This window comes from Pelodiscus sinensis, chromosome 15 (genome assembly GCF_049634645.1).
Source record: "Pelodiscus sinensis isolate JC-2024 chromosome 15, ASM4963464v1, whole genome shotgun sequence".
Lineage (NCBI taxonomy): Eukaryota > Metazoa > Chordata > Testudines > Trionychidae > Pelodiscus > Pelodiscus sinensis.
This window is the reverse complement of record NC_134725.1, coordinates 25,553,046-25,567,016: the sequence shown is the minus strand read 5'-3', so window position 1 is coordinate 25,567,016 and position 13,971 is coordinate 25,553,046. Positions and strand designations below refer to the sequence as shown.

Here is a 13,971-nt window from a genome sequence, read left to right as displayed (position 1 = left end):
CTCTCAAAATGAGGAAAAAAGTACAGATCTTTATAGACAATTTAAGTCTGAAGCATAGAAATTAAAGATAGGGATAGGTCCAAACAGAAATTTCACATTGAATATACTTGACATTTGAAATGTGGCTCCAAATCTGAATTTAAATCCATGAGACAGATCTTCTTCTGGTGTATTCCAGTGCACACTGGTTTATGCTAGATAAAGATCTAGCCCCCCATCTCTGTAATAGGCCAGACCAAAGGTTAGGATCCAAATAGCGATAGTGAACTACATAGCTCAGTCCCACCTTTAGCATCAAGGGAGCAGTACTATACATTGTAGAGACAATTTCCAGGAGTACACCTATCTGCAGGGCTCGACAAATAACGTGGCAAGTAGATTACAACCCGGAAGAGCTGGGTTCGGGCGATCTGCGCATGCGCAGATCGCCAGACAGCGCAGCTGGCGAGCAGGGCTCGCTGCAGTTCGGCGAGCCCTGCCTATCTGCAGCAGAAAAATAATTTTTGGAGAATAAATTACTGAAATACTAGACTCCCAAGGAGCAGAAGTTACTGTATTTGCCCAGAAGAAATACTAAAGAGGAAATAATTTTCATAGACAAGAATCAGTTCCTATAATTCCATAATGAATTGTCAATAAACTGCTGTAAAATTCCAGAAATGAAATGTCTGCATAAAGCAATTGCTCTGAAGTGACAATGTGCTCACTTTCCAAATATTACAGCAGACTTGCACACACTTTATCCCTAGACAATGGTATAAGAGATCTTATTGTGTATTTCTGCAGTATGTCTCAGATGTATGAGATGTTTATTAATGCTAAAATCCTTCTTTCATTACATATGGGAGCCAGCTTGGCCGAGCAGATCAGGCAATGGCCTTGGAGACAGAAAGCTATTATTCTATTTCCAATTGTGCTGCTGATCTACTGTATGACTTTGGCAAGTTACTTCTGCTCTAGGACCCTCTACATCCCCTATTGTTAAATGCAGATAATGATGCTTACTTTCCATTGTAAAATACTTTGTGATTTGTGTATAGAAGATAAGTATTGTTATTATTCAGGACCATGATAGCCAGCCCCTTTACAAACACTCTATTGCTTTGCTATCCAAAGGATTGGGTTAAAATCCATAGATCCTTTCAATTTCCCTCAGCTGCATGGACAGGAGGGATAATTTTAAGAAAGTAATGCTCCATGATTTAATGCTTTCAGTTCATTGATGAAATGACAGACTCCCAGAGTTTGTTCAGGTGCTCTCACTCTCAGCCACACTATTCCAATGGTGTCTTGAGTCCAATTTCAGTGAAACAAACCTTGTTCTCAGTTAGCCCTGCCAAACAAGGGAGTTCGTCAGGGGCTGCAGCAGTGTTCCTAAGATCCACACTTGTGATAGCGTATAGATTATCCAAGGTTTGGCCCTGCTTCCTGTGCCTTTCTACTTAGAACTCAGAATGGTTAATCTTTTTCATCCTCCCTGCCAGAGGACGTTGTGAAGGCCAGGACTTCCAACATGATTAAAAAAAGAACTAGATACATTCATGGAGTTTAGGTCCATCAATGGCTATTAGCCTGGATGGGTAAGGGATGTTGTCATTTTCCTCTGTTAGCTAGAAACTGGGAATGGGTAACGGGGCTGAATCATTTGATTGCATGTTCTGTCCATTCCCTCTGCAGAACCTGGCATTGGCCACTTTTGGAAGACAGGATACTGGGCGAGATGGACCTTTGGTCTGACTTGGAATGGCCATTCTTATGGTCAAAGTTGTTATTGCAAGAGCAAAGCTTCACAGCTACATAGCAGGCTCTTTGCTGCTTATCTGCTGTCACTTTAATAACAGAGGAGTCTATTAAACACACACCAATTATTTAATGAAAATCTTCTAATTGATGTGTTAGAATTTACTAAGATGACATGTAATGCAATCAGCTCAAATTTATGTAAGCAAAAATTATGCCATTACATTCTTTGTTGGCAATTAATTTGTTACAAAATATTGAAGAATCTAAGTGATATATAATAAGATATTGCTTTTTGTAATTTAAATATACTTTTTTTTAAAAAAATCATTGTGTTTGAGACCCTCCCCCCACCCATCCTGGAAATACACATGCACACCCTTAACAGTAGTTAGACTTTAAAATAATAATTTCTTTATTCAAAATCACACAGGAAGTCTGTGGCAGATCCAGTGACTAGTTTGATTTTCAAGGGATGCAATCTATTTAATCACAAATGAAATTTTTAAAAAATCCATAAAGTATGTTAACACAGTTATAGAAAGGGACTATAGCTGTCATCTCCATTAATAGCATTTTAATCTGTATTTGTGATTGCCACTCCCTTCATTCTTTCCTTCCTCCCTCTTCCCCTCCCTCCAAATTTGTTTTTAACATCATCTAATGGAAAGATGTAAATGTAACCATATTTGTAACTTGTGTGTAGGTCTGCGTAGAATTTCAATATGCTTGGGTCAGGCCTGCCAACAGAGTGAGCCATGGGGCAGTTGCTCCAGGGCCCAGTGATTCAAAGAGGCCACCATTGCTGTTATTGCGGCCGTAGTAGTGGCTGGAGTCCCTGGGTCCCTTTGAATCATCACTAGAGCACTGAACCAGGTGCTCACTAGAGCACTGAACCAGGTGCTCTGCATGACTTAGAGGATTGTGGAGGACACAGCATGGTTGGCTGGCCCTGCTTCTTCCACTCAAGGCTTCACCCATTCCAGGGGCATGGAGCCAGCCTTGTCTCACCTTGCCCTGTGGCCCCTGATGGCTGTTGGTCCCCCTGACTTGTGTAATCATAACATAATACTAAAACTTGTAAAACAGACTACACTTTGCATTTGTGAATGTCTGTGTGGTCCTTCTCTGTGGTCTTTGTGTGTTCCTAGAGACTCTAAATCTGAAGTAAGTAGCAGACATGTTTCTCTGTTAGGCCTGAAATTGTAGCCTGCTAGTGAAACTTGCATTACAAAACTCACTTTAAATAAATTAATAGGCTGCACAGCTCTAATTATGTCCAATATCAGAACTCGGAGCATTCTGCCAACAAGGTACTGTATCATGCGGAAAAAAAAATCTAGCTATTTTTTTATGCTGCTGTAATAAGAGGTACAGCTCACTTGAAAGTAAACAGTTAAATTGTCCTGTCATGCTTTCAGTAGGATGAGGCTGAAGACTGGGATTAGGAAATTCTTCTGACAGCATCTTCCTCTCTGCTGCGTGCATGCCTGGAACAGTGTGCTAGCTTCCTTGCTTGTTTAGGTGACATATCATGGCTTTTAAATGACACACACTTCCAAGCTTTTTTCTGTCTCAAAGCATGTTAATATAGGTAAACATAAAGCACAATAAAAGTCTTTATACTGAGCAAAAGTGCTTTCAACTTCTAGGAGGCAGTATAGTGCTATAGAAGTAGAACAGCCTATTCAGCTAACTGCTTACAAGTCTTCCTGCTTAGCCACAGAGCATTTTGGTTTGACAGTCAGCAGAATGACAATGCTCTGGTTAATGTGTTGAGCTTCATAAAATATTTTCAAAAATATTCCACACCTGGGATAGCTCAGTGTTTTGGGCACTGGCCTGCTAAACCCAAGGTTGTGAGTTTAATCCTTGATGGGGCCATCTGAGGCAAAATCTGTCAGGGTTGGTACTTGGTCCTGCCGTGAAGGCAGGGGACTGGACTTGGCCTCTCAAGGTCCTTTCCAGTTCTATGAGATAGGTATAGCTCCATATATTATTACCATAGTGAGGTCACACGCATTACCTGCTTCCCAAGCTCTGAGCCTTTTAGGAAATCATCAACTGAAGCCCCTCTCCTTTTAATGCTGGGAGAATCGTAGCCATCTTCTTCCTCATCTGAATTTGCATAATGTGCCATATTACTCCGTTCGCTAAACACACTCCTCCGCTCCATCTGGCAAAACATCAACATGGTAAATAAAAGCAGGCACCCCCTTTCATTGCCATAGTTTCCAGCAAATCAAGGAAGAGATGTTAATATTCCAGGTCTGCTGCCTCTATGACACCTAACAAGATAATTAAATATACCCAGGGCTTAAGCTCAAATGACAGACTTCTGCTTCCTTTAACTCATAGGCCTTACACTGTGGCATGTACCTCTCTGTGCTAGAATTCCATCACATTTCAAAAGTTAAGCGAGCGCAGCCTGCGAGAGTACTTGGATGGGTAATCTCTAAAGAATGCCTGGAAGTTACAGGAAGTGGTGTGAGCTCTTTGAATCATGAATGAAAAAAAAGACAGCATGGTTTCAGAAAAGACATAAAATCAGAGTGCCTTCCTGAAGATGCTGTATTTAATGGTGGCCATTACTAGTCAGTGGCTCAACTCCTGTGAGTTAGGACTAAGTGTAGAACAATACAGGCAGTCCCCGACTTACGCGGATCCGACTTATGTCGGATCCGCACTTACGAACGGGGCTTTCTCGCCCCGGAAGTCGGGGCGAGAAAGCCCCGTTCGTAAGCTGCTCCGGTGCCCCATGTCTGCTGGAGACCGTCTCCAGCAGACCAGGGGCACCGGGCGGGTTCCCGCGCTTCTGAGGCTTTGCCAGAGCAAAGCCTCAGAGGCGCGGGGAACCGCCGCTGCTGCCGCTTCAATCTGGGTGCCTGTGGTCTGCTGGGGACCGTCCCCAGCAGACCACAGGCTCCTGGACTGAAGCCGCAGCCGCGGGGGTCCCTGTATCTCCTTTTCCATGTGCCACTTTACTAAAAAGTGCAGAAATTTGCATCCACAGAATACTCATTGTTGAGCAGGCCAGAAGGGGTTTCTTCTAATTTCCATTAAATTCTTTCCTTAATCTGTTTCTGGGGATCCCACAGGAGTCCCATTGGTCAAAATTGCCTAGGCAATGCACAGATAGTGAAAGTCAGCTCTAGGCACAATGTTTGTGCACTTCACTTAAATGTTCTTATGAAGATGCAAGCATTGTGCTGACCTTCTACAACAAGAGTAAAATTCACTATTAATCACTAGAACCTATTGACCACAAGCCTCCTTATTCCACACCATCCAACCCTCTGAGTAGATGTACATGGCGGCACCAGTGACTTACACCATTGCCGCCTAATAGATAGGAGACTTTCCCTTACTGGAGACTATGTACCATAGGTATTGCTGGCAGAACCTGGTTTACCTCAGAGTGAATGTAGCACTGAACTTCTGTCCAGTTCCCTGCACCCAACCTTTTAAGATCTACTAAATACTAGCCTATACATGATTTTGTATGTCAAGTGATTTTGCAAAAACTCTCAGTCCCTTTCCCTAAAACTGATGTCATTCTCTCGCTGATCACCATTGCTCCAACTCTTCTACACTAATTCCAGTAGCCTTCCAAAATATGTTCTCTTGTGCTCCCTTAATACATGTTTTTGTGCCCAGGTTATCAGACCCTTTTTTCCAATGTGTCATTTGCCTTTTAGAAGACCAGCTGGACTGTAATTGGTCTCCCAACTTGCTTGTCCCTATATAATTGGGTTTGGTGTTTTTATTTTCCTTCCCACCCTCTTGAGAATTTAAATTTAGACTAGAATCTCATTCTCATGAGCTGAGATGAGCTGTCCCATTAGGTAAGGCTTGTGCACTTTGTTTTGATAAACCAAGGAAGAGGATGCTAATCAATGTATATTGGTCTAGGTGGCTTTTCTCATGTTGCATTCATTTTGTAACATTCAAAGGTGTCTTTTATCTAGGGAATAAATACCATGAACAGGTTTTTTCAGTATTGTATATAGCAGGTTAAATAAGAGAAATCAAAATATTCCATGTTATATGAATCAATGGGCTAACTTGACTTACACCTCAATCTTTCAGGCAAGTGCTTTTATGGACCTGAAGAGCTCCACTAAGGTCAATAGGATTGTGTTCTCATGGGCTAAGCTATGCCCATGCAAAAATACTTGCAAAAGCAGAATCTTAGTTTGGTCACCTATTTCAGTATGCAATCTTCAACTGCCCTCCTAGTTGTTAGGGCTCCCTTTAGGGAAAGCACTGAAGTCCAAATTTTCAAGATATTCAGGTACCTGAGGTGCCTAAAAATCTGAAAATTAAGCACATGCTCAACTTTTCTTTTATGGGCACAGTTTCATCTTTTGTCTTCTTTGAAATGCTCTTCTGGAAGAGATGGATGTAAGCATACATTTCAGTGCTTTGCAGGATTGGAGCTTATAATACTTAATCCATCCCACTTCAGGGAACCTGTCTCTTCCCAATCCCATACTTCTCCTTTGCAGCTCTGCTTTGTGGAACAGCCTCTAGGTGAAATCTCTCTTTATCACTGAGGGTACATCTGGAAATAGGTACCCCACATCTTTTAAATGTACCTGTTATATCAAAATATTTTTCGAAAGAATGGGCTTGCTATTTTGGCATCCCTGTAACCCTCGTTCCACGAGGCTTAAGGGATATGTCAAAATAGCGTGATATTTCAAAATTTGGCACTGTGTAGACATTTCAAAATTTCAGCTAAGCTATTTTGAAATACATTTGAAATAAGATACACAATCGTATTTCAAGTTTAGGGTACTATGTAAACACACCCTGCCTGTCCATAGCTTTCATGATGTCATAAAAAAAATTAAACCTCTTTCCCCTGAACTTTATATATTCACTTTACTCACTCCCTGCTGTTAATTATTGCTTTAATAAGGAAACTCATTTCATTACCTAAAGCATTTGTGGGCATAGATTGCTCCAAAGACCTTCCAGCACTGTATCACTTTAACTATTCATCAAGACAAAGCCACTATACACTAGCACTCCATACACCTCCACTATTTCTGACATTGTTCCCTGGGGAATTTGGATGGGACTGTCATGTGTGTAAATAAAGCACAGCATGATAGTCAAGCACAGTTATGCCTTGACGTATCACACCCATGTGCTAATAATTTAATTAGGTCACAGGGAATTTCAAGCAAGGTTATTAATAGTAAACTATATAACTCTGAGTATCACCTGACTTTTTAAAAGCTGTAGTCTTTTAAAGCCCCATGTACAAAATAGGAAACAATCAAATGTTTTTAGGGACGTTTTTGGTGGATTTATTTTTGAGACTGTCTAGTTCATCTGTACTGGGCATTGCCCTAACACTGCCAGGAAAATTAATTTAAGGGCAAGGTGAAAGCAACAGCTAAAGGATACCTGTCCTATCTCACTCTACAAGGGTATGCTTGTTATCAGTCTTTGAGATGTGTATGTTGATTCAGCCCTTTATGTGGAGGGTAGATGTTTACTTCAGATATGCTGTTACACAAAAGCCAAATTCTGCCCACAGAAGTAACAAGCAGATGAGATAGGTTAGTGAAAGAAATCTGCTAGCCTTTGGCATTACAGCTCTTCAGCTGGTTTCTAATGAAATGAATCATCATCCCTTTGCACTCACAGGAACAAAGTGTTCTGCACTACCTATTCACATCTGGCATTGTCTGATATGTCAGTGATGATGTAACAAGCCCTACATGTGTGATATTTACAGTTGTAGGGATGTAACAAGGGATGGTAGATATCGCCTCTCACTACCCTCCCTCTTAGAAGCTGCATTCAACCAGACTTCTCTTGATGTCTGTTCCAGGGCCTTAACTCTCTGGGACTAATTTGCAGTCAGACTCAGGTCCACAGCAAACTGACTCAGACTGTAGCCAACCCAGTTATTTCTGTGAATGAAGGCCCTACACCTTTGCAACCTGCTGTCTGATATGTGAGGCCAGAGCTCAGCATTAGTGACCTTCAAGGGCTTAGCAGAAAACAGCTTTTTGTTGGTCATTTTGTTGGCATTTTTCTCGTTACAGACCAGCTGGCTCTGGAGGCTTAATATTTTGTTGTTTGTTTTAACTGAAAGGAGCCCAAGTGACATTGTATGGAGAGCCATCCAAATGTTTAACCTAACTGGCCAAAAATAAGTCCAATTTTTAAAAAATATATTTCCATTTCTAATCATCTGTGGGTTAATCGAAAAGCAATCAAAGGATAGCATGTTACAGTATCTCTGAGTATTATGGTAAGAGTATACCTTCAGACATCATGGATTGATTCTGTTCATGGTTTATATTACTGTTGAATTTATAACTGGTTTATAAAAGGTTTAATCAATTAAGTAAGCTTTACATTTCATAGATTTCATTCACATAAGATTCTGTGTACAGATGTGATGTTCTTGGTGTTGTAAGCCCACCAGTAGAAAGTGTTATAGTTGTAAGATGTAGTTATAAATAACCTACTGCCCTATAAGGTCTCTGTAACAATCAATTAACTTTTTATTAATCAATTATTAACTCTTTATAAAGTATTTATAAATGGAACCCTAATACAGAACATAACCTACTTTTTAAACCTCCCTTTTCCTCCCTAAACGATTTGCAACTAAGTCACTATGTGAGTAAGAAAGAGTTTGTCTTACCCTGTTGTTCTCTGCAACCCGCTGGGCAGCTTCTCTCGCCATTGCTTTTGCAACAGTATTTGTGACGGGGGTGCCTTGTGGCTGTGGGAGAATTCGATTAGGCGAGGGAGATCTCCTTCCATGAAGTGGGCTGTGAAAGTTGGGGGCAGGAGGCTCCAACGTGTGTCCAGGAATTGGGGATGCTGAACGAGTCTGCTCCCATGACTCATCCATTTTTAAATGCGGACCTAAATGTTCATCTTTGGTATCTGGGGCCCCGGCACTTGCTAATGGCTTAGATTTGGGAGCAGTCCTAAGGTGAGGGATTGGAGGCACCAGTAGATCAGGTGGAATGGCAGCAACAGAAGAGTCCACAGATTCCCCTTGTGCAGAAAGTGTTCTCACGGTAACTTCCTTAGCTTCTACATTTCGTATTCTCATTAGCTCCACTAAAGTATTCTCTGCTGTTGGAAACATCGCCTCTGCCACCTGAACACACAAACAAGCCATTAAAAGTGTAAAAAAATCTTTTCCTCCCATTGCCACTTTAAAAGGATTCATATGTTTTTGCAAAGTGTTGCTCATGGTAAAAAAGGCTGCAATATAATAATAATGATAATTTGCCCCAATCAGCTGTAACACTTTAGCTAAGCTTGCCTGAACAGTTACTACTTCTTGATGAGTTTACATAAACTAGAGGGACTCCATAGCCCACTTACAAACTAGGCAAACAATGAAGTAACAAAATAGCTGCAGTGAAACGCAGATCAACTCTGCAAACCTTGACTTGCTGCCTTTACCTGTTAATCTAACTGCACATCTGTAGCTGTGATCGATGCAACAAGCAAAAGAAAGCTTACTTACTATTTGACCCTTTGCATAAACACCATAGCCAGTAACATTTGCTCCATTAGAGGTCCCTGTGGATGTAAGAGTGGGTGGTTTCCATGACACCTGTATAGTAGCTGGTGTGGACCCAGCATCTATGGTAATATCTTGAGGTGGAGCTGGAGGACCTAGAAGAACAGAAGTCTTGTTTACTATTAATTCTTTTCGGTTTCGTGCTTTAAACTAGACTGAATACTGCAAGATCTGCTACGATTCTTTAGGACTGTGGTCTTTTCATCAGTCTGTCTGCATATGGGACAGATACTATTTTATAAATATCTAACAGGGCTAACTGTCTTCACACCCTGAACTGTGGGAACTGTCAGATTCAGTTCCAAACTTCGTACTGAGTTCATTACCCAGAGATGCATTCCTTGCTTCTTTTGATAATTGTTAGGATCAAATCCATCACCTTTTAATCCCTGGATCTCAAAGCACTTTGACAAAGGAGAGCTACCTATCACTAGCCCTGTTTTACAGAAGGGAAAACTGAACCACCAAGATGTGACCCGACTTACCCATGATCCTAAAGTAGATCAGTCATGGATCCACTAATTGAACTTCGGGTGCTGCCTCTCAGTTTAGTGACCTAACTACCAAATTCTGATCCCTTTGTTTCTTATCCTGTACCTTTCTCTCCCCCTAGCTAGCTCTTGTATAAACGCTTCAATTGTTCTGAGTGTGGAGAGATGTAAATATAAAAGATGGGAGGAGAATTGTCAAATTAGTATGGAAACCTTTTACAAATGATACAGACTACTTTGGGCCATGCCTCTGAGACAGATCAGTATATAACATTTTTGGGAGCTGATTTTGAAATTTCAAAGCATCGCCAGTAGAAGACACATAGGAGGAGTTTGTGGTTGAGAATGAACCAGGCTCTTTGCAGTCTAGAATTTTCTAAAGTATTCACTAAGCACAACAAAATGACAATGAAACAGGCCCATTTCAGTCATGGTATCAACCAATGAAGCTAATGCACAGCTGTTCCCTCATCCCACCCCTCCTAACCCTTTGCAAGATCAGCAGGAAATTGGTGTTAGTTTAATTACCAACAGAAACTCACCCAGGTGATTTGCACTAATGTTTATGGTACATCAAAATCTCAGAGTTACAAACACCTCAGGAATGGGGGTTATTTATAATTCTGAAGTGTTCAGAACGCTGAACAAAACATGGCTGTGTCTACACTGGCGCGATCTTGCGCCAAAGCGTCCGCTCTTGCGCAAAAACTTGCTGCCTGTCTAAACTGGCCGTGTGTTCTTGCACAAGTAAACTGACGTTCTAATGTATAAAATCAGGGCTTCTTGTGCAAGAACTCTGATGCTCCCTCTCAGGAATAAGCCCTCTTGCACAACTGTTCTTGCGCAAGAGGCCAGTGTAGACAGGCAAGATGAATTTCTTGCGCAAGAAAGCCCTATGGTTAAAAGGGCCATCAGAGCTTTCTTGCACAAGAGAGCGTCTACACTGGCATGGATGCTCTTGCGCAAAAGCACATCTCTTGCACAAAAGCACATGCCAGTGTAGACGCTCTCTTCTGGCAGAGTTTTTGCACAAGAACTCTTCCTCAAAAGAGTTCTTGTGCAAGAAGCTGCCAGTGTAGACATAGTCTCTGGTTGTACTTTCAAAAGTTTACAACTGGCTTCATAAAGCTTTGAAACTTTACTATGTAGAACAAAAATGCTGCCCCCCTTTTTAGCAGTATATGTTTAAACAGTATTATATGATAGTTGCTTTTTTTTGTCTCTGCTGATGCCTGATTGCATACTTCCAGTTCCAAATGAGGTGTGCAGTCAACTGGTCAGTTTGTAACTGTGGTGTTAGTAACTCTGAGGCTCTACTGTACATTACAGCATGCTCTTTGTTCTGCCTCAGAGACATGTGGAAGGCTGCTGTAAGGAAGGGCTGGGATAGTGCCCATATTAGACACTATCTTACTGCAAATGGGTTACCTAGGGAGGTGGTGGAGTCTCCATCCCTAGAGGTTTTTAAGTCTCAGCTTGACAAAGCCCTGGTTGGGTTGATTTAGTTGGGATTGGTCCTGCTGTGGCAGGGGGCTGGACTTGATGACCTTCTGAGGTCTCTTCCAGGTGTATGATTCTATAAATATTATTGATTTCTTTTCTACTAAGTGGGTAGAGTGGGAGGGCTATGAAGGAGGAAGACAAGAAAACATTTCAAGCCAGCTTTTACATGAAACTCAGAATGTACCAAGCACTGTATCAAATTATTTCTTGCTGAGGAAAAACACAATGCAGGGATCTATTACCTGCAGAAATCCCTTGAGAAATACACTACAGAATACAGCTCCATCTTAAAAATATGTGTTCTACTTATAGTCATTTTATTATGCAGAGAATTTTTAGTATTACCTGCCATATTGGACACAATTCTGGTTTCATTGGTAGAGAGAGTAGTAGTACCAAGGAATGCAGAAGTCCAAAAGACAACACGAGTCAAGAGACATTCAGAATGCCGGTCAAATCCAAAGAGATGGTGCTATGGCTTTAAAAAGCATGGAATTGACCATGGCAGGAGATGGACTTTAGCTACCCCTTGTGAGGGGCTATGTATAGATAGGGGATAGAGGATGAAAGAGGCCAGCTGAAGCTTGCTGTTTGCTTTTCTTGAGTGCAAGAGAAATGTTAACACTCCCCGGGCCCAGAAGGGGCTTTCTGATTTAGAGCATGGTCCCTCCATGCGGAATGAAGCTGTTGCTACACCTCAAAAAGTAGGCGAAAGATTCACCCCTGAATCTACTTCCACAGAGACGTGGTGCCTGCCCAAATGCTTCTCACTTCCCTGATAAAATAGCTCTGCATCTTCCTAGCCTTAAACTTGTGTGAGACAGTCAGAAGTGCCATACTCTTTTTCACGCTTTGCAAAGAGGCCATAAAAATCAGCATAACTTTCATTTACTCCACTAGTGCAGCGTGAAGGGGGCCTTGTATAAATAAGAATTAGGCTGAAGGCCTCCGCTCTGCACTGGAAAAAAATTAAACCAAACCTCACCCTTTCAAGGCATTTAAAATACATTAATCTGCTAGCATGTTCAGTATGTCCCTAATTAAAACATATTATTGAACTGCCTGTATATTGTCTTATGTTGGTTGGAAACTGAAAGTAAACTATCTTGGAGATTATTAATTCATGTTTATTTCATATAGCCTGTTATTTTAATTCACCTGACAGATCCCAGTGAGTTTATCATGTTAAAAAGCTTTCAAAGCAGGAGTCACCTTGGCCACTCCTATCTCTCTGGAACTGCTGGTGCAGCTGAGCAGTTGCCGATTTTTTTTTATTTTTTATTGTTTTGCCATTGAACTTAAGGCACTCAATTTCAATTAATTGATTCAGGATAACACAAGAACCAACACATATTGTTATTGTGTACATTCATTTTTAGAGAAAAGAAAAATGATAAAACATGGGTCTTCAGAAACTGCTAGAAGGCAATAAGGTCAATGTTACCAAATTTTATCCATTAGAATAGTGATAGAAATGTAGCCGTGTTAGTCTGGGGTAGTTGAAGCAAAATGCAGGACAATGTAGCACTTTAAAGACTAACAAGATGGTTTATTAGATGATGAGCTTTCGTGGGCCAGACCCACTTCCTCAGATCAAAACCATTAGACAGCATCCGTGCACACCAAAGCCATTTTGTTACTGTTCAGGTCATTATAGGCAGAAGGGGGCTTTATTTAGGTAAGGTTACAGAGAACTAAACAGCCCCTTACTTCACCCTCCTCATGTAAAAATAAATATGGTGTAATCTAAGCTGTGTTTTCAGTCAGCCTAGTGTTTCTCTGACTACATCTGGGATTGTTTGTAGTGCTTCTGTGAGCAAAGTCCAAGTACAAGATAACCTTCCAGTTTGTGGGAAACCACGTCTAGGGAAAGAAGAGATGGATAGGAATTTTTAAGCTGAAAGAGGCTCTGGCTATTTCAGACCTTTCAATGTGTATCAATTCCTTATGACTCAGCCAGAAAGGCAAAAAACTGTCCAGTTTTCATGTCAGTCCATCACAACTCAAAGAACTTGTTGAGACTTGTACTATTAATAACAAAGACACTTTCCATGCTGGCAGCAGGCAATCACGAAACCTGAGTCTTCACTGTCTACTTTGTAGGGCTTCGTCTTCAACTGCAAATAGAATCATAATTGCCGTGTTTGTCAAAGGCTGTGGAACATGTGGTTAATTTATAATGAGACAATCACCTCAGCCAAGTATTTTAATAATCCCACAGGCCCTAACAGAAAAGCCACAGCATTGACTGCTCTGGGTTCTTCTTTCAAGAGGAGCACTTATAACTCCAGACGAAGTTTGTATGAAATAGGTGTGCCCAGTCCATGAAAATGAGACTGCTAGTCACCACCACAATGTGTAAAACTCTCCACAGATTAAACTGCAGTGTGCAGCTCCCTCTCTCCAGCCCTCAGAGCTGTGTGGAGTACAAGCGTGGTGCTCTGGCAGTGATTTAAAGGGCCCATGGCTCTGGTTGCCACCGTAGTAGCAGCAGCTGGAAGCCCTGAGCTCCTTTGAATCACCTGACCCCAGGGCAATTGCTACCTCCTGTTACCCTCCTCTACCCCTCCCAGCAAGCCTGCATATCACCTCTTAACTGTCTCTGCTCTAAATTAAATGGTCCCAATCCTTTTAAACTTTTGCAGAAGAGTTCTTGTGCAAAAC

At 41.4% G+C, this 13,971-nt stretch overlaps 1 protein-coding gene across 19 annotated transcripts in view; it reads right to left on the bottom strand.

Moving 5' to 3' along the window:
* RIMBP2 (RIMS binding protein 2) overlaps window positions 1-13,971 on the bottom strand; it is a 185,512-nt gene that overhangs the window by 46,531 nt on the left and 125,010 nt on the right. For all 19 annotated transcript variants that reach the window (XR_012895994.1, XM_075898436.1, XM_075898437.1 and 16 more), the window contains 3 exons: window positions 9,257-9,408; window positions 8,414-8,881; window positions 3,767-3,916 (listed from right to left, as the gene is read on the bottom strand). Coding sequence is in view for 18 of the 19 variants with exons in the window: in XM_075898436.1 (XP_075754551.1) it covers window positions 3,767-3,916; window positions 8,414-8,881; window positions 9,257-9,408 (770 nt within the window). In the remaining variant the exon portion in view is untranslated. The remainder of the gene's footprint in view (window positions 1-3,766; window positions 3,917-8,413; window positions 8,882-9,256; window positions 9,409-13,971) is intronic.